General features: G+C 52.1%; 1 protein-coding gene across 2 annotated transcripts; it reads right to left on the reverse strand.

The window, feature by feature from the left end:
- Positions 1–1,368: 1,368 nt before the first annotated feature.
- Positions 1,369–12,807, reverse strand: DCTN6 (dynactin subunit 6). Of its 2 annotated transcripts, none has more exons than XM_045019944.1 (7): positions 12,713–12,807; positions 9,960–10,024; positions 8,171–8,276; positions 6,586–6,674; positions 5,827–5,874; positions 2,836–2,978; positions 1,369–1,826 (listed from the first exon to the last, which is right to left on the reverse strand). In XM_045019944.1, exons 1-7 carry the CDS (start codon positions 12,733–12,735, stop codon positions 1,728–1,730), a joined length of 573 nt encoding a protein of 190 aa, XP_044875879.1. In that variant the 5' UTR covers positions 12,736–12,807; the 3' UTR covers positions 1,369–1,727. The 2 variants fall into 2 exon arrangements, with proteins under 2 accessions (XP_044875879.1, XP_044875878.1); XM_045019943.1 differs by lacking the exon at positions 12,713–12,807 and adding an exon at positions 11,133–11,303.
- Between the last annotated feature and the right edge of the window lie 6,607 nt (positions 12,808–19,414).

A 19,414-nucleotide genomic window follows, 5' to 3' on the forward strand; every position in this document is an offset into this window, starting at 1 on the left:
TTTCTCAGCCCAGCCCTCTGCCCCATGGCAGGCAAGAGTGAATGCTGTTCCGCTGCTGATTAGCAGAGGAGCAAACTGCTGCTAAGTTGGCCCATCTGAAGTGTCCTGACACTGACTTTGGGTCTTCTCACACTATCTGCCTTCCTCCCCATGCTTTAATGGCACTTGGGAAGCTTAGCAAGCCCCCCTCAACCATGAGCAGGTTTGCTGGGAGGGGTCCACACTGGAACGTTGTACTGGTATAACAGGGCAGTTAGGGGTGTGATTATTTACCTATGGAGTTATAGGATTACAGCTCCTAGTATGCTTAACCCATCCCCAAAATGTCATTGTAAGGTGGCACTCACTAAAACATTCAGATTGATAATTTCAGAGCTGATTTAGGGTCTCAGACCCACAAATCCCATTAGAATTAACGTCCAGCTCCCCTAGGCAGCTCTCACCCTCTCTAATATTTGTATTACAGACAACTTGTCACCAAGAAAATGAATTCTGGGTTGAAGGATTGGTAAATGGCCACAGGTCTCAGCTAAGGTTCTGTTCCAGGCTTTGGGCACTTTTCAATATTCACTCCTGAGATCCTTCCTCTGAAGCCTCCATTGTTCTACAACTCCCTGTGAGTGCTGACAGGGTTCAGTACACACACAGGACAGGGCTCCTTTTGTTTTAGAAACAGTGGCGGAACAACTCATTGATTATCGAACACACCATTGCCTGAACTAACTTCGTTCCAGTGTTCTAACACACCGGTTAACACAGAGGTATTAAATCATCAATCAGAAAGGATTTGTGATGGGGTTTTGGTTCAGAAAGACTGAAAATTGAATGATGTTTTTGAAATTTCTGAAATCTATTTAAAACAAACAGCAGAAACCTTTCACCAGCCATTCCTTTCCCCCTCCAGAATAGGAGACGTCCTCGAAGCTCTGCCAGGCCATAAGAGTCAGAGCAGCATCACAGTAAATAAATGGAGGAGCTGCCTCAAACACTATACCTGCCTCTGGAAATTTCCACCACGTGCGTCTGACGAAGTGGGTACTCACCCACGAAAGCTTATGCTCCAATACATCTGTTAGTCTATAAGGTGCCACAGGACTCTGTCACTTTAGGCAAACTAAGTGCCTTTTCCACTACCACCACCCAGGGGGCAACGTCAGAGCTGAGATAAGAGCACAGGAGTTAATCTATTTAGACTATAAACGTTACTTAGATTATAAACTGTGGGCCCCTGGAGGTGCTAACATAACACCAGTAAATAAGAACCAGCATTACTGGCTCTCCTTGCTCGGCCAGGATGCCTCTAGTCATTTTGACGTTACTAGTGCCTGAAAGTCTTCAAGATGAAATAGGATCATTAAAATGAAAAAGTTGGGAGGATAACATCTTTATTAATAGCATAAAATAAGCTGTGAAATATTTTTTAATCATCTGCCCCTTTTGTGCCCCTTTGAAAGACAATTTCTGTCCTACATCACAGGAGTAACTGGGGATATAATTATCCAGAAGGAATTGTGTACAATATTATAACCAAGGCAACCGCCAATCAGACTTCAGAGCCAGATATTTTACTAAATATAAATAGTAAAAAACAAAAAAAGTTTTCTCCCAATGGAACACATGAGGAAAGATCAGCTACTTCCCGTGCGTATTGAGTGCTAGAAATGGAGGGAAAATTCCCAAATCAACTCATTTTGCAGATGAGGGAATGGTACTTGGGGGGAAAACTCTCAGCTCTTCGCAGGAGTAGATGTCATCTTCATGGTCTTCTTTAGATGATGATAATTTGGCAGGATTTTCATCAAGAAATCCAGCTGCAGTGTTTGGGGCTAGAAGGAACAACAGATTAGACAAGCACTGGCAAGGGGTAAGAAACAAAGGCATGTTAAACACAGTGGAGTTGGCTCTGTAAGTCAGTTACCTAATTTAGACCCCAATCCTGCCCCAAGATCTGTATGGAAAGACTCCACTGATGCCACAGCACTCCAGCCCAGTGCACGAGTCTGACAGTGCAGAGCCAACTGTGGGACTTGCAGCCGATGAAGTGGGTATTCACCCACGAAAGCTCATGCTGCAAAACGTCTGTTAGTCTATAAGGTGCCACAGGACTCTTTGCTGCTTTTACAGATCCAGACTAACACGGCTACCCCTCTGATACTTAACTGTGGGACTGGCACCAATCTGTGTATAGCCAAGGCACCTGGTCACTAACATGCTTTAGAGAGGTCCTGGGCCAAGGCCATTGGATTACTGTAACAGCACTGCAATTTTGGAGACCAAAGGATGGACGGTTAAACACAGGCATGTAAAGTGGCAGATGCACAGAAGCTTAACCTGAGTGCACAAGGCAAATGTTTATGCTGTATTGGGCAGCTAGGGGGAGACACACTCCAGATATTTCCTAGGTGACAGGCCTTCAATGTCTGGCCCAGTGAATTCTGACATACTGCAAACCAACTATATGGAAGGAAATTAAATTGAAGCTCCCAGTGAAGGACCAGAGTATAGTTGGTTAAAAAGCTGTCAAGACTAAATGTGCTCCCAGAAGAGCAGGATAGTGAACCTCAAAGGGGACCACTGGCTGCCCTGCCTGCTGCCCCAGAGGAACTATGCAGGGTTGCTAAGGAGGGCCGTTCTTTGGAGTGACACGCTGTGTTTTCCTGCTGGAAGAAAGCTCTGCAAATCTGCCTCCCAGCCTTTGCTTCCCCGTCTTGGATCACATGTTTAGCAGCTCTTCTCTCTCGTGGGGTAGTGTGCCTGCTTCAGATGAACGGAAATGAACTGCGTGGCTCAGTGCGGAGCGGCAGACTGCATGCCCTGGCAGTACAAGATACCCACCTGTGGCCGTTCAGTCTGCACTCGGCGAAGGCACTTCGCGTCATAGATGACTGTGTTCTCCGGGATCACTTCATTTGTGTTGATGTTGCAGCAGGCCCCGATGACGCAGCCACTGGTCAGAATCACATTCCGACCAACAACGGCTGCAAAACAGAGAAAAAACCCTTGCCGTGGCTGGAAAGGGGAGGCAGAGACAATCAAAGCAACCAGAGTGCCTCGAGCCAGGACAGGCAATATTCACTCACATTCAAACTGCCATCCTGGCCTCAACCACTCCTTTCGCTCACCCAGCCCTCTCTATCCTGACTTCTACCAGCCTTCACGCTGCTCCAATACACCTGCCTCCCACCCTGTTCCCTTCACATAACTGCACAGTGCTCGCACTTCCATGCCCTGGTCTCTCAAGGCAACTCAGCCACTTCCCCATCCGATTGTGCAGGAAAACCTTCCCTGCACTGCAACCCTGTCACAGATCCTCTATACAACATGCAAATCAAATCTAGTGTATATCACTTCAGTCTCACAGGGAGGAAGCTGCATTCACAGTTACCGAGTGTGCACACAGCTGCTCTGGAGCGAGTCAATAATCCTGTGAGGTGCACTCACTGCAGCACCCAAGAGGGGGAGTGAGCCACACAGCTGGCCTCATGCTATCTTTGAGCCCCTTCCAAATCCTGGGCACAGCCCAACTTAGTCTTAATTTCACTCCCACATCTCCCTTGGTTACCAATCTCCGTTTCATCTCTGTGCAATTATCAGGAGATGTGCTCCAACAGCCTGCAGGCAACAGAAGTTTAGCTTTCATAGACTAGCATCCAAAAGTCAAAGTCATTAGAAAATTCACTCGAAACCCTTTTGATCCCAATTCAGTAGCTCTGCAGCAGGAACAGAAGCCACCGCTGCATTCGGTCCCTCTTCACCACTTTTAAGGCCAATTAAACGTTGCTTTCAAATTGCTGGGCTCTGTGCTTTCAAATGGGAACGCTGTTAATTGACTGGAATCACAGGGGCTGGAGATGGCATAAGCCATTCAATAATGTAGTCCATCCCCCTGCAAGGGTAGGGGATAGTCCACTGGGAAAAAAGGTGTGGTGTTAACACCAACATGTTACAATTCTAGTGCAGACAAAGGCAGTTGTAGTTTTAACACATGCTGCTTGGTCAGCTTCCTGACCAGGGTTTACCTTGACCAGCTACCATGTTAAAAACCACCCCTTTGCCCCTTTCCCACCTATCGTACACAGGGCCTGAGAGAACATTTAACAGATGCCAAAGCGATGCTGCACTAGATCAGGGATCTCAAACTCAAATCACCCTGAGGGCCACTTGAGGACCAGTACATTGGCCCGAGGGTCACATCACTGAAACCTTTACATATAACGATACAAAAGTATAGTCAAAAATGAAAAAAAATGAAGGGTAATATCTTGGTAGTCCATCGATCCAATGATGACAAATCTGTGCAGATCATCTGTTGTTGGTCTCATGGTGTGCCCTCTGATGACTGTGCAAGCCAATTCTAGAGGTGCACATTTTGCTGCAGATGGTGCATGGGAAGTTCACGGTCAGTGGATTGTGCGCTGCTGATGCTCTGTGACGTCGTTCGCGTGCCTCTTGTAGATGCCGGCAGCGGCCTGCCTCAAAGGCGATGCAGGTATTTCTGACTGTTGCACATCACTGTGTTCTATCGCTGGCGGCGTCCTCAAGGTCCCTAGGTTTGATACTGCTGTACTGCAGATTGGCTTTGATGGTGTCCTTGTAACATTTCCGTGGACGACCTATATGCCGGGTGCCCTGGGAGAGCTCACCATACAGAAGCTGGTGGGGGATTCTGTTGGCATCCATGCGGCTGACATGACCGGTCCAACGTAGCTGTGACTTCATGATCATCATTTCAATGCTTGTCATCTGGGCTCTCTCGAGGACCTCGAGATTGGGCACTTTGTCTTGCCAGCGGATCTTCATGATGTTGCGGAGGCAGTGCACGTGGAATGCTTCAAGCTGCTTGATGTGACGCCTATAGAGTGTCCATGTTTCACACCGATACAAAAGAGATGAAAGAACAACAGCTCTGTACACAAGCAGTTTTGTTGACATCCGGATGTTGTGGTGATTTAAACCTTTGACAGGCAGACAGCCAAGTGCGTTGATCTCATTATCCAGTGCCATCACTGGATATGACACTACCCAGGTATTTAAAGTTCTCCACTACTTTCAGGGTAATATAGTATGCTATTAAAAATCAATGTATTAACTTTTTAAAAACTGTAATGCGAAGAGGGTTTTAATATAATATAAACACCTGTAACTATTTCTTATGTGGTATCACTGATGAGGAGCTACACTAACAATCTATCAACACAGCTGTAACCGCAGGAACTTTTTAAAGTAACTATTCATACAAAATATGTTGCCACTTTTAACAAACATTCTTCCCAACTGCTCACAGCAAAGAATCAGACATGCTGAACTTCATACCTCAGACTGCTCGTCTAGACCATGAGGCACCTTCCCCACCCCCATTCCAACCCCTTCCCCAAAGTCCCCACCCAAACTCCACCCCCTCCCTGCCCCATTCCAACCCCTTCCCCAAATCCTGGCCCCGCCTCTTCTCCACCTCCTCTCCTGAGAGCACCGCATTCCTGCTCCTCCCCATCCCTCCTGGAAAGTCCTAAGCGCCACTAAACAGCTGTTTGGCAATGGCAAGCGCTGGGAGGTAGGCGGAAGAGCGGGGATGTGGCGTGCTCAGGGGGAGACACGGCACGCTCGGAGGGGGAACTTGGCTGCTAGTGGAGTCGGCGTCTATGGCGGGCCGCAGGAAATAAATGCGGCCCGCGGGCTGCATGTTGGAGACCCCTGCACTAGATCTTACGCAACAGGCAAGTACAGAAACCCCCTGGCTTTAACAGACACAACATAATGTAACAGGCCTCAAACCTGCCAAAGAAGTGTTTGATATTTCAGCATGAAGACACAATTAGTAACACTTACCTTTTGATTCAATTACGTTGTTATCTCCCATTTTCATTGCTTGTGAACCTACAAGTTATAGTTAAAGAAAATATATAATTCTAAGCCCATATCTCAAATTCCCACATAACCCCTCCTTCAAAAACATAAGCCCACAACCCAGGAAGGAAAGTGCTCATGGACCTATGCGTGTGTCCTGCACTGATTTTCATTGCTTAGGCAGGACACTGAAGCTGTGACTATAGTATTCCAACAAGACACGCAGAAAGGCCTATAGTTACAATGTGTGGGAAATTGCTGCTGCCTAACATTTCACCTTTTTCTTTTTTGTCGCATTGAATCCAGAAAGATTTTGTGCTTCCTGTGTCCTGAAAGCTATAAGGCCCCCATGTTATTTCACATAAAGATGTGTGTTTTCAAATGACTAACTTCAGTTTCAAATTCAAACCACAAGAGTCGCCCTCTTCTGACTGAACACAAATTGTCTCCAGATCCTCCAATGCTGCAAACAAGAGCAGGTTGTGGCCAGTGCACATATCTGTTTTCCTTGTGGTTCTTCAAAGTCCCAAATTCTAATCCTTGCTCTCCCACTGACTTGTTGTGTTACCTTGGGCAAGTCACTTAACTCTTCTGTGCCCTTTTTTCCCCTCTGTAAAAGGGGAATAAAACTTAGCTACCTCACAGGAATGGTATGACAGTTAACGTTTGTACAGTGCTTTGAAAATATCGAATACTAACGTGTTCAAGTTTGCGTTTTACATCACTGCTTAGCAAGGATACAACAGCCAACTTCAAAAACATTATAGGTGCCAATGACCATTGGTTTTGCTTCCACCTCTTCCATGTCTGGTGAAATATTTTCAGGATATCTGCAAGAGGATTGAAGAATACATTTAGAACTGGACATTCAAAGGGTAGTGTCGCCTTAGAGATCAAGTGAAAGGAAAAAGTGTCCTTCCCTAGAATCTCTACCGCATTTTAGATTAAATCCTACTCATTTAATTTTAAATATAAGGTTGCTGGTTTACTTGTCCATTTCTCCCAGCCTGGACAATGAAGAGAGGCTAGTCAGTTTCTAGAGTCTCATGTAGTCACTGAATGCTGCAATGTTTAAGATACAAACAGAGCAGAGGAAGGAGTTAGTCTGAAGGAGAGCTGGAAAACTTAGAACTTTGAATAGCCACGGAAATATTTCTAATGAGCTTTGAAAGTTTTGTAAAATGTTGTCTTGACCTCAAGCCTGCTGTGAGGGTTGAGTGAACCTCAAATTCAACACAGCAAGCTCAAAGTCAGTTTTTGGAATCTCAGTAGTGATGAAATACTGAGAACACAGAGAGGGATGAAGAGGACTGTTTCCTAATTCATAACATCCTTATGCTGCTTCTCAGAAAGTCCATTTAAGAGGGAAACAGAAAGTAGGCAATAGTAACTTATGGACCCCAGCTTTGTGATGCTGCTCCACCATACTGCTATGAATCATAGAATATCAGGGTTGGAAGGGACCTCAGGCGGTATCTAGTCCAACCCCCTGCTCAAAGCAGGACCAATCCCCAACTAAATCATCCCACCCAGGGCTTTGTCAAGCCTGACCTTAAAAACCTCTAAGGAAGGAGATTCCACCACCTCCTTAGGTAACTCGTACCAAGGCTTCACCACCCTCCTAGAGAAGGTAAAAGCTGCTCAAGCCCTGGCCCTACCTACACTCCAGACAAATCTCAAGGAACGTGCTGCAACATTTTAAGGTAGCTATTTCAAAAGGATTCACCATCTGGTTTTTGCGGTGTATCTCCCATTTTTATCATGAAGCTGAGGGCAGAATTTTGCAGGCAAATTTTTTTTCTAGACAAAGTGACAAGTGTATTTGACAAGCACAAATAGGAATAATTTGTGGTTCTAACACAGTGATGAAGGTTTCTCTCCCTCTCAGGCGGTGTAAACATGACTTTGTGGTTGAGGAGGTGGGCAGACCAGGGTGTGCAATAACAACAGTACTGGGTTGAGAGAGTTTTAGGGACAAATGTTGCATTGAAACCTGGGCCATCTCTCTCCTGCCCCCAAATATTATAAGCGGTTCCAGACAGCTAATACCGTGCAGCTGTGGCAAGCATCCCCACTTTTGATAAATAGATTAGAGTGACAGCTCAGAAGACTCCAGCCCTCTGCTTAGCCCAGAACAGGTACAACACAGGGAGCCACAGCTGAGGCTTCCCACTCACTGCCCCAATCCGGAGGGACAAATTCTAGGGCTAAGAGATAATCTATCTTCTATGTTCTTTCAGTCCTGAGCCGCCTGCTGAGACCGCCAGTGATGGTATTAAACAGAGATATTTGTGCCTTCAACAGCATTGTAAAGTTTCTTACTAACCCATTTATGATCAATGTCTGCTCTTCTATGAGATTGCCTTCACCAATCACTATTGGTCCTGCTTCTGCAATGATTCGCGCTTTAGGGTGAATCACTGTCCTCGGTCCTGTGGAAACAAGATAAGCTTGTTACTAGCAGAATCTAAACAACTGATATTACCAAAATCAGAGAGAAGGCCCCAAGCGGGGAAATCATTTGAAGATGTGTCATGTGTGCTTCAACATCACAAGAATTCCAGAAACAAAGGAAAGGGACATGGACATGATTACCCGAAACATAGGAAAAATACATTTTAACTCAACTGAGAGGCAGGGTGGGCTTGTGGTTAAGGCACTGGCCTGGGACCAGATCTGCCAGTCTCCCTGTATGTCCTTGGACAATGAGTATCAATCATTCAAGAATGTCAGATTTCAAAACAAAATCTAAATGTTAGCAACAGTTCAGGCTGTGCTTCTCAAGTAAGAATGCCAAGCAATCTTAGCCCTGCTCCTATAGCTATGGCCTGAATAACTATGCTCACACCACTATCTCCATCCACAGTTTCATTTTATCAGTGACCCCAGGAAAGCTAGACTACTACAACCTGAACTAGGTAGTGGGTGGGCTATGTGAAACTCTTTATGGTCAGACAAATACAAGATTCCTTCCTCTGCCCAAGTTTCTGATTGGCAAAAAGCATACCGAAGGCAATAACTGCTCACTCTGTATTAGAGGTCTAATCCTGCCAAGCGACATACATAGAGAACTGAACCCTATAATTCCAATGGCCATTACACACACAGATGACATGTCTCCATATACAGGAGACATGTGCCCAGTCCAGAAATTAAAGAACACGAGAAAAGCAAAGGCCAGGCACTGATCCTGCTTGCTGTTCTGCACATGCACAGGAATCTTCCTGCAGAAAAACTGGGTGGATTGGGGGCTTAAGATTAGAAATGTATGTACATGAATCAAATGATAAAAGCAATGTTCTGTGATGCGCATTTTTGATACTCTGCAAGAAGAGGTGTTAGACTGACATCTTGACAGGGCCAGAGTTCAGGGTTCAAGTTCTTGTTTGACAGTGCAAGCTTAATTCATCATTTCTTGGGTTTCCAATTTAAAACACAACAGGACCCCACTAATTCTTGAAAGGCAGACTTCATGCAGATATGTGTATGCATCCTGAACTTTCAGTAAACAAAGGCTTTCTGTGGGGAATTATACTATGTGAACTGTGGTACCATAATATAAAGAACAAAAAAAGAATTGAACTCTCACTCCTGTAAATGCTTACATAAGTAAATTTATGCATGTGAATAGTCCAATGGATTTCAATAGGACTGTGTGTAAGTTATGCACGTGTGTATGAAAGGGGAGCCAGTTTGAAACCTACCACTTTTCTTCAAAATTGCCCTCTACTCTAAAGGTCTGAGTAGCTCAGACTGTGAGGGCACTGCAAGTGGGTACTCTGTGACAGAATGTCTAATGCATTTCACAGTGAGTCAGATTGCATGTGCCACTCGTGAGGTCTTCACTGTATCAAAGGAAATATTGATAGCAGTGACATGAAGACAGAATTTACTGCACTAGTCTTCACTTCGGGCTAGATTTCCACCACAGAGGTGCAAGCATTCCACAGATAACTTACTGGGAAAACACATGGTCTTCTGTCACTAAATCCTGGTAGTTATTGACTACCAGAGAACTGAGGCTCCATACACTACCTTCCGTTTTCAGAAGTACGGATTCAAATTCTTCCTGGGGAAGAACAAGACAAAAGCAGCAGCATTGTAATCTCTCTTACCGATAGTTACATCTCCCCTGATTTCACTTTCCACGCAGACAACAGCTCCAGGAGCAATCTTCACACTGCAACCAAAAATTAATATTAAAAGAAATAAACACAATGCTTTTTAAGGCCAAGAAAGAAGCCTAAGAAAGCTGGGTAGATTTGTACTAACGGATTCCATCCAACTTGCACCTACTCTCAACATTTTCACTGAGCTCCACAGTTCAGAAGATCATACATACATTTAAAGAGACACTTGAGCGTCTCAATTTATAACTGTATAAACCAATGAGAAAAATCCTCAGGGCTCTAAATGTGAATTTTTAAAATCTATCACTCTGCCAAGAAACAAAAGATAAAAATAGTGACTCTTTCTAGATTCATGAACACCTCTGTTTTGCATTTCCTCTCATCTCTGCAGCACTAACTAAACAGAGATGAGCCAAAAAGTCTAAGTCATGTGATTACAGGGAACATTTCATTCCCACACAAAGAAAGGAGACACTGAACTGCATTGAGGTGGCATGGGAGACAGTAGTAGTATTTACTATATTGATCAGACTCAGGTCTTGAGGTTATGTGATAATGCAGCACTTCAGTATCCACAGATAGGATGGGACAGGAAAGAAAGCGAACAAGATAAGAAATGGACCTGAAACAAGTTCACATCTGCAGGCAGGACTGTGACCAGCCAAACAAAAGTATATGTACACAGTGTGTCAGGCCATGCAGTGGCACATCTCTGGTACTCCCCATCACAATTTCTACCAAGATAGAGTATCTATATATATAGTTGGGGGTGGGGGTGGGAGGTTCAGGTGCTAAGCTGTGGAATTTTAGAAAACCTAATGGAATTTCCTAGAGGATGGATATCTAAGGACACTTAAAGAGAGCTTTTATGCAATAGCTGTGTATTCTCTCGTCCCCACACCCTACATGGGAGAGATAGTGAGGTGTGGGGGTCTCGTTCCTCCCCCCTTCACCTGGCAGGGGAAGGGAACTGTAGGGTGGGGCAGATCTTTCTTTAGAGAAAGAGAAGCAAATGGGGTGCTCCCTGGCTAGGAGGCTTCTTCCTCCATCAACAAGAAAGGCTCGAAGACCCAGAGTTTCTTCAACCAAACACCACCTCTCTTTGAGCGGCTTGCATTCCCGACCCCCCTAACTCACAGGGCCAGCACTGCCACTTACTGAGAACTTTCCCCAAAGGCCATTGGAAACATCTTTCATCACGAGGCACGTTTCCCAGGCCCTGAATCATTCACATGGGCCTGCTCCGAACCCTCCGGAATGGAGGAACAGCTTTCTTGAATGATGGACACCAGCACCGGACACAAGGAAGACCCGCACAGGCCAGGGGAGACCCGGGGCTGCAGCCGGGGAGCGGGGCGGGAGGGGGGCCGGGGCTGCAGCCGGGGAACGGGGCGGGGCGGCCCGGGGAGGGGGGCCGGGGCTGCCGCCGGGGAGCGGGGCCGAGCGGCCCGGGGAGGGGGCCCGGGGCTGCAGCCGGGGAGCGGGGCGGAGCGGCCCGGGGAGGGGGGCCGGGGCTGCAGCCGGGGAGCGGGGCGGAGCGGCCCGGGGAGGGGGGCCGGGGCTGCAGCCGGGGAGCGGGGCGGAGCGGCCCGGGGACGGGGACCGGGGCTGCAGCCGGGGAGCGGGGCGGAGCGGCCCGGGGGGGGGGACCGGGGCTGCGGCCGGGGAGCGGGGCGGAGCGGCCCGGGGAGGGGGACCGGGGCTGCAGCCGGGGAGCGGGGCGGAGCGGCCCGGGGAGGGGGACCGGGGCTGCAGCCGGGGAGCGGGGCGGAGCGGCCCGGGGAGGGGGACCGGGGCTGCAGCCGGGGAGCGGGGCGGGGCGGCCCGGGAGGGGGGCCGGGGCGGCCCGGGGAGGGGGGCCGGGGCTGCAGCCGGGGAACGGGGCGGGGCGGCCCGGGAGGGGGGCCGGGGCTGCAGCCGGGCAGCGGGGCGGGGCGGCCCGGGGAAGGGGGCCAGGGCTGCAGCCGGGCAGCGGGGCGGGGCGGCCCGGGGATGGGGGCCCGGGCTGCAGCGGGGCCGCGGGGCGGGGCTGCCGCCGGGCGGGGCGGCCCGGGAGCGGGGCCGGGGCTGCAGCCGGGCAGCGGGGCGGGGCTGCAGCCGGGCGGGGCGGCCCGGGAGCGGGGCCGGGGCTGCAGCCGGGCAGCGGGGCGGGGCGGCCCGGGGAAGGGGGCCAGGGCTGCAGCCGGGCAGCGGGGCGGGGCGGCCCGGGGAAGGGGGCCGGGGCTGCAGCCGGGCAGCGGGGCGGGGCGGCCCGGGGAGGGGGGGCGGGGCTGCAGCCGGGCGGCCCGGGGAGCGGGGCGGGGCTGCAGCCGGGCAGCGGGGGCGGGGCGGCCCGGGGAGGGGGGGCGGGGCTGCAGCCGGGCGGCCCGGGGAGCGGGGCGGGGCTGCAGCCGGGCAGCGGGGGCGGGGCGGCCCGGGGAGGGGGGCCGGGGCTGCAGCCGGGCAGCGGGGGCGGGGCGGCCCGGGGAGGGGGGCCGGGGCTGCAGCCGGGCAGCGGGGGCGGGGCGGCCCGGGGAGGGGGGCCGGGGCTGCAGCCGGGGAGGGGGGCGGGGCTGCGGCCCGGGAGCGGGGCGGGGCCGAGGCTGCAGCCGGGCGGGGCGTTACGCTGGCAGGGCCAAGCTGGGGCCAGCGGCGGGTGTTTGCCCAGTGACCGCTCGCCCGGCCCGGCCCGGCCCCGCTCCGCCAGGGCTCGCGGCCTCCAGCGCCGCCCCGGCCCGGGGTGTCAGCGGCCCCCTCACCTGCTCTGCGTCCTCTCCGCCATCTTCCCCGATCGGCCAGCGACTGCTCGGCCTGCGCTCGGGGCGGGGGGGGGGGGGCTCTTGGCGTCAGCGCTCGATTGGCCTCCCTGGCCGGGGGAGGGGCGGGGGCGGGGGCGGGGCGGCTCAGGGGGTCGCTCTGCGCGCTCAGATAGGATGGGACAGGAAAGAAAGGATGTGGGCGTGGTCCCGCCCCTGGGCGGTGGGGGGATGGGGGCGGGGCCAGCCTAGCGCGTAGCCGGGCGGGGAGGGGCTGCGCGCGGTGCCCGGGAGGGGGCAGGCTGGGGGGTCCCTGGCAAGGAGGGGCTGTGGGGGTGCCCGGAAGGGGGGGGGCAGGCTAGGGGTCCCTAGCACGGAGGGGCTGTGCAGGGGGGGGCAGGCTGTGGGTCCCTGGCAGGGAGGGGCTGTGGGGGTGCCCGGAAGGGGGGTCAGGCTGGGGGTCGCTAGCAGGGAGGGGCTGTGCAGGGGACCCCTGGCAGGGAGGGGCTGTGGGGGTGCCCGGAAGGGGGGGCAGGCTGGGGGTACCTAGCAGGGAGGGGCTGTGCAGGGGGGGCAGGCGGGGGGTCCCTGGCAGGGAGGGGCTGTGGGGGTGCCCGGAAGGGGGGGGCAGGCTAGGGGTCCCTAGCAGGGAGGGGCTGTGTAGGGGGGGCAGGCTGGGGGTCCCTGGCAGGGAGGGGCTGTGGGGGTGCCCGGAAGGGGGGGGCAGGCTAGGGGTCCCTAGCACAGAGGGGCTGTGTAGGGGGGCAGGCTGGGGGTCCCTGGCAGGGAGGGGCTGTGGGGGTGCCCGGAAGGGGGGGCAGGCTGGGGGTCGCTAGCAGGGAAGGGCTGTGCAGGGGGTCCCTGGCAGGGAGGGGCTGTGGGGGTGCCCAGAAGGGGGGGGCAGGCTGGGGGTCCCTAGCAGGGAGGGGCTGTGCAGGGGGTCCCTGGCAGGGAGGGGCTGTGGGGGTGCCCAGAAGGGGGGGGCAGGCTGGGGGTCCCTAGCAGGGAGGGGCTGTGCAGGGGGTCCCTGGCAGGGAGGGGCTGTGGGGGTGCCCAGAAGGGGGGCAGGCTGGGGATCGCTAGCAGGGAGGGGCTGTGCAGGGGGCCCGGGAGGGGCCAGGCTGGGGGCCCCTGGCAGGGAGGGACTGTGTGGGGGTGCCCAGCATGCTGCTCTGCAGCACCCCCTCTATCCTTCCCAGTCCCTGCCACGGTGCCCCTCTCCCTTTCTCACAAACGGGGTATTCCCACGTGAGCCCCATGGCTCAGGACTGCGCTGGGCTGCTCCTCCCAATGCTGGCCAAGGAGGAGCAGTGGTGAGGTGGACACTGCAGCCAGTACCGTCCTGTGCAAACAGTCCCTGGGGGGATGACAATGGGAACTGGGGCTGGAGCGATTCAGGGTAAGTCTATACTGCACCTGGCAGCAAGCCTCCCGCAGACTTGTGCTAGTGCTGCTGAAGCCAGCATGATAAAAATAGTGGGGATGTGGCAGCTTGGGCTCTCAAGCCCTCTGGGTCTGAGGTCAGTGGCTAGCCGAGTCTCTGCTGCAGCCACAACATCCACGCCACTATTTCTGGCATGCTAGCGGGAGTCTGTCTAGCTGGGCTGGGGACCCAATCCCAGCCACAGTGTAAACATACCCCAAGGGCTCAGGTGTTGCAGTGCTGTGTATAGAAACACCTAACTAAGCACCCTGCAGCCCAGCAGACTCCTCAGTCCCAAGTTAAGTGCTCAGTTCCCTGTACAGTGCATGGGGAGAGAAAGGGATTTCCAACGGCCAGGACCAGGACGTTAACTTGGGAGCAGCCTAAACTGGTCATTAGGAAATGCCAAGGATGGGGGTGGGGCCTGAGCCCAAGGACAGTTGGTGCTGTATCTGCCTGGATTCACAGCTGTGAACCCTCTCCTGGAGTTAGGTGTGTCAGCTGTCAGGTCAGCCCTTTCTCACCAGAAAAAAAAGGGGTGGGGGAGGTGGTGTCCTCTCTTATAACCAATAGCTCAGTGGTTATTGCACTCACCTGGACTGTCAGAGAGACAGGGTAAGTCCCTGCTCTGCCATTCTCTTGCATGCCAGGTGGGTGCCATAACCGTCAGGCTAGTGGGTTGGGACTCTCTAAATCTCTCCTGTTGATCATAGGATCTGAAATGTAGGGCTGGAAGGGACCTTCAGAGGTCATTGCTTTCAGCTTCCTGTGCTGAGGTAGGACCAAGTAAACCCAGATTGTCTCTGATAGGTGTTTGTTCAACCTGTTCTTAAAACCCTCCAGTGATGGGGATACAATCTCCCTTGGAAGCCTGTTCCAGAGCTTAACTACTCTTAGAGTTAGGAAATTTTTTCTAACATCTAACCTAAATCTCCTTCGATTGAGTCAACAATGTGATGCAGTTGAAAAGGCTAATATCATTCTCTGGTGTATTAACAGGAGTGTCAGACACAGGAGGTGATTGTTCTGCTTTAGTTGGCACTGGTGAGGCCTCAGCTGGAGTACTGCATCCAATTCAGGGTGCTACGCTTCAGGAAATAGGTGGACAAATTGAAGAGAGTCCAGAGGAGAGCAACAAAAATGATAAAGGTTTCGAAAACCTGGCCTATGTGGAAAGATTAAAAAAGCCAGGCCTGTTTAGTCTTGAGAAAAGACGACTGAAGGGGAAGTGAAAACAGTTTTCAACTATGTTAAGAGCTGTTATAAAGAGGAAGCCATCAGTTGTTCTCCCGTGTGTGACACTCCTGTTAATACACCAGAGAATGATATTCGCCTTTTCAACAACTGCATCACATTGTTGACTCATTCATATGTGATCCAGTATATCCCCTGGATCATCCTTTTGAGCAGTACTACCACCTAGCCAGTTATTCTCCATTGTGTAGTTGTGCATTTGATTTTTCCTTCTTAAGTACTTTTCACTTGTCTTTATTTAATTTTATCTTGTTGATTTCAGATCAATTCTCTAATTTGTCAGTTGTTTTGAATTCTAAATCTGTCTTCAACGTGCTCGCAACCTCTCCCAACTTTGTGTTATCTGCGTATTTTATAAGCATATTCTCCACTCCATTATCCAAGTAATTAATGAAAATATTAAATAGTATCAACCCAGGACTGGCCCCTGTCAGACCCCACTATAAACACCCGCTTAGTTTGACAGTGAACCATTGATAATTGCTCTTTCACCAGTTGCGCACTCCTAGTAATATTGTTAATAAACCTGTACTTCCTCGATAGGGACATTTAGAAACGGCAGCATTTCTAAAGCCACCTTGTCACCTGAATCTTCTTTTGGAATCACCTTTTGTGGCAGCCTAGATGACACTGGCATTCACATTCATTCTGTGCAGTCGGTTGTTCTGATAGTGAAGTTATAATTTGCCAGAGAGGAAGCCCATGGTTGCTCCAATGCCCCTAGTTTGCGGTTTGCAAATATGTCAATGAGGTGTTATCTGTAAAGACTGCAAATGAGGCTGCTGTAAGATAATGCTGAAACTTTTCTGTTACTGCCCAGACGAACGCTAGGCATTCCAATTTGAATGATTTGTATTTCCCGTCTTTCTTTTTTTTTTCTCAGATCTCTTTAAGCCCTGACTTGCATAAGCAGTAACTCACTCCTTGCCATCTTGTTCCTGAGCAAGAATAGCTCCCAATCCTTTGTTGCTGGCATCAATGTACACTCTAAAGGGTAGTTCATAATCTGGATATACCAGGATAGGTGGTTGCACTAGGGGAGATTTCAGTTCTTCAAATGCTGCACTATGCACTCCATTTTACCTGGGCAGCTTTAGAAATTTTCTCACCTCCGGTGTTTCTCTTAGCAGTTCATTCAGTGGCAGAGCAACTTTAGCAAAGTGCTTAAGAAATCAACGATGATATCGGACAAATCCCAAGAACGTCTTGTACTGTAGCAGCAGGTACTGGCCACTCCTCTACCACTTTCCGTTTCTCTGGATCAGTAGCCACCCTGCAGAAGACACCGTATGTCCCAGATAGGTCAAATACCACATGCAAGTATTCCAAATGTTTCTCAAAGGATTTGGAATATACAGTGATGTCATCTAGATACACCTCTATCCCGATATAACACTGTCCTCAGGAGCCAAAAAATCTTACTGCGTTATAGGTGAAACCGCGTTATATCAAACTTGCTTTGATCCACCGGAATGCGCAGCCCTGCCCCCCCGGAGCACTGCTTTATATCTGAATTCGCGTTATATTGGATCGCATTATATCGGGGTAGAGGTGTATAATAAAATAGTATCAAAGTTCTCAGAGCCCAGGCAACGCTTTACCAATCTCTGAAATGTCCCCGGAGCACTACATAATCCAAATGACATTCTTGTAAATTCATAAAGTACCACGAGTGTTACAAAGGCAGTTTTTTCTTGGTCTTCTGGCACCATGGGAAGAAACTTGCTGACATTAATGCCAGTAAGGAATCTTCAGTTCTAGGTAAGTGTAAGCTGGTGGTCGGGGCTCAACTCTCCGGCTGGCGGGAGGGGAGCCACACCGACTCGCTCCTTGTCCCCTCGAACTGGTGGGGCGGCAAGAAATCAGGGTTAGCCCTATCTTACATCTCAAGCCCTCTGGAGCAGGGGGCTGAACAACAATCAGTCTCAGTACCTTCAGGCCCTCTGGCTCAGGGCTGAATGGCCGTTCAATATAGGCCCCGGCCCTCTGGAGCAGGGGGCTGGGTAACAGCAATCGGTCTCAATAAGCCCAGGCCCTCTGGAGCAGGGGCTGGGCAACAGCAAACAGTCTCAATAAGCCCAGGCCCTCTGGAGCAGGGGGCTGGGTAACAGCAATCAGTCTCAATAGAAGCCCAGGCCCTCTGGAGCAGGGGGCTGGGCAACAGCAATCAGTCTCAATAGAAGGTTCACAGGTTCAGACCCTCAGGCAGGGGCTGAACACAAGGCACCCAGTCAATTAGTGTAAGCCCAGGCCCTCAGTCAGGGCGGGGCAACAGCAGTTCAATATAAACCCCGGCCCTCTGGAGCAGGAGGCGGGGCCACAGCAGGCTATATAAGCCCAGGCCCTCTGGAGCAGGGGGCGGGGCCACAGCAGGCTATATAAGCCCAGGCCCTCTGGAGCAGGGGGCTGGGTAACAGCAGTCAGTCTCAATAAGCCCAGGCCCTCTGGAGCAGGGGCTGGGCAACCAGCAGTCCAACACAGGCCCAGGCACTAGCTCAGGGCGGGGCAGCCACAAGAGGCAGGGCTCAGACCCTCAGGCAGGGCTGAGCAGCAGTTCAAGTCTATAAGCCCAGGCCCTAGCTCAGGGCAGGGCAGCAACACCGCAGTTCTAGCTCAGACCCTCAGGCAGGGGCTGAGCAGCAATAATAGTTCAGGGCTCAGGGGGCTCAGATCCTTGCAGCAGGAACTGAGCAGCAACAGGCATGTGCAAGCTTCAATGCCGGAGCGCTGGTTTGAGGAGGAGACTGCCACCCGTGAGTGGGGTGGCAGGGGGGACACAGGCCCACCCACTCCACTGTGTCCCAGCCCGGGGCCCTATTAGCGGCTAGCACGGCCGCTGGTCAGTGGGGTCCTGACCGAAACACACCGACATGGGCACCTCGGTGCCTATAGCCTGACAGGGGTCGGCTATCCCCGGGCTACATTCCATTTCCCCCTCTACCGGTACCTGCTCCTCGGTCACTGTGAATTCGGACCAGTCCATCGGCATGGGGTCTGCAGGACCAGGGCTTGGGGGCAGGTCCGGCAACTCCTGCGGGAAGTCCGGCCCGGCTGCCTCCGATGGCTCCTCCGGATAACAGCAGGGCGGAAGCGGCGGCGGCTGCTCCTCCTCGTACCGGGCAGGAGGAAGTCCTAGCGGCTGCTCCGGGCTCCAATCCCGGGGAAGTTCCGCGGGTTCCTCGTCGTACTGGGCGCGGGGCAGTGGGGGCCAGTCCAGATCGCCGCCTCGGGTCCTAGAGGGTTCCCAGTCTGGAGCTCCCGCCGGTACGTCTGCTCGCGGTGGTGGCTGGCTGCTGACTGAGCCCTGGCGTCCTCCTTTTCTACTTCCTGTCCCGCCCCTTGACTTCCGGGGGGCGGGGACAGGAAGTGGTGACTCAGCCCACTTGGGCATCTGGGAGGGGGCTCCCTCTGCTGGGCAGGAGGGGAGCCACACCGACTCGCTACAGTAAGGGATAGGTATTTTATGGGTGACTTGGTTCACTCTTCAGGAATCTACACAAAAGTGCAGTTTCCTATCTTTTGTCTTAACCAGCACAGTGGGCACAGCCCATAGACCGTGACCCTTAGCTTCCAGCACCTCTTTTATCCTTTTCTACGGCAGCTGATGCAAAGCGGGAGCAATTGCTCACAATCATTCCCTAACTGGAGGATGTACTGCGGTGGGTATGGTGTCCAGTATCTGGGTGGCACACCTGAAATCCACAGGATGTTGTGAGAAAGCTTTTTCATGTTTCTTAATCAACTGTACTGCTCTGCAGATGCGGAAGGCATTCCCAAGTCTGTTTTCTCGGTCCAGGCGTATGGGTCTATCCCACCATCCTGGATCACTTGTCTGCAGGTATCCCACTTCCCCAAGCTGTTCCTCAGGCACCAAGGTGTCGTCCCTCCCAACCTATGCACATCAGATGCCTGGCCACATCCCAGGCAAATGCCTTAATCCCCGCACTACTGGGCATAATCAATAGCAGATCAGGCAGTTCAGGGTCTAAATCCTGTTGTGGAGCTAACTCTGGGAATATAACATCACC

This window comes from Mauremys mutica, chromosome 5 (assembly GCF_020497125.1).
Source record: "Mauremys mutica isolate MM-2020 ecotype Southern chromosome 5, ASM2049712v1, whole genome shotgun sequence".
NCBI classification, from domain to species: domain Eukaryota; kingdom Metazoa; phylum Chordata; order Testudines; family Geoemydidae; genus Mauremys; species Mauremys mutica.

Bases quoted from the DNA above. Each gene is read 5' to 3' on its own strand.
- DCTN6 (XM_045019943.1), bottom strand. From the start codon at position 11,164: ATGTTTCCAATGGCCTTTGGGGAAAGTTCTCA. The intron at 10,025-11,132 runs GTAAGTGGCAGT...TTTTGGTTGCAG, and splicing joins GCCTTTGGGGAAAGTTCTCA to TGTGAAGATTGCTCCTGGAG. The intron at 5,875-6,585 runs GTATCCTTGCTA...TATAACTTGTAG, and splicing joins TGTTTTTGAAGTTGGCTGTT to GTTCACAAGCAATGAAAATG.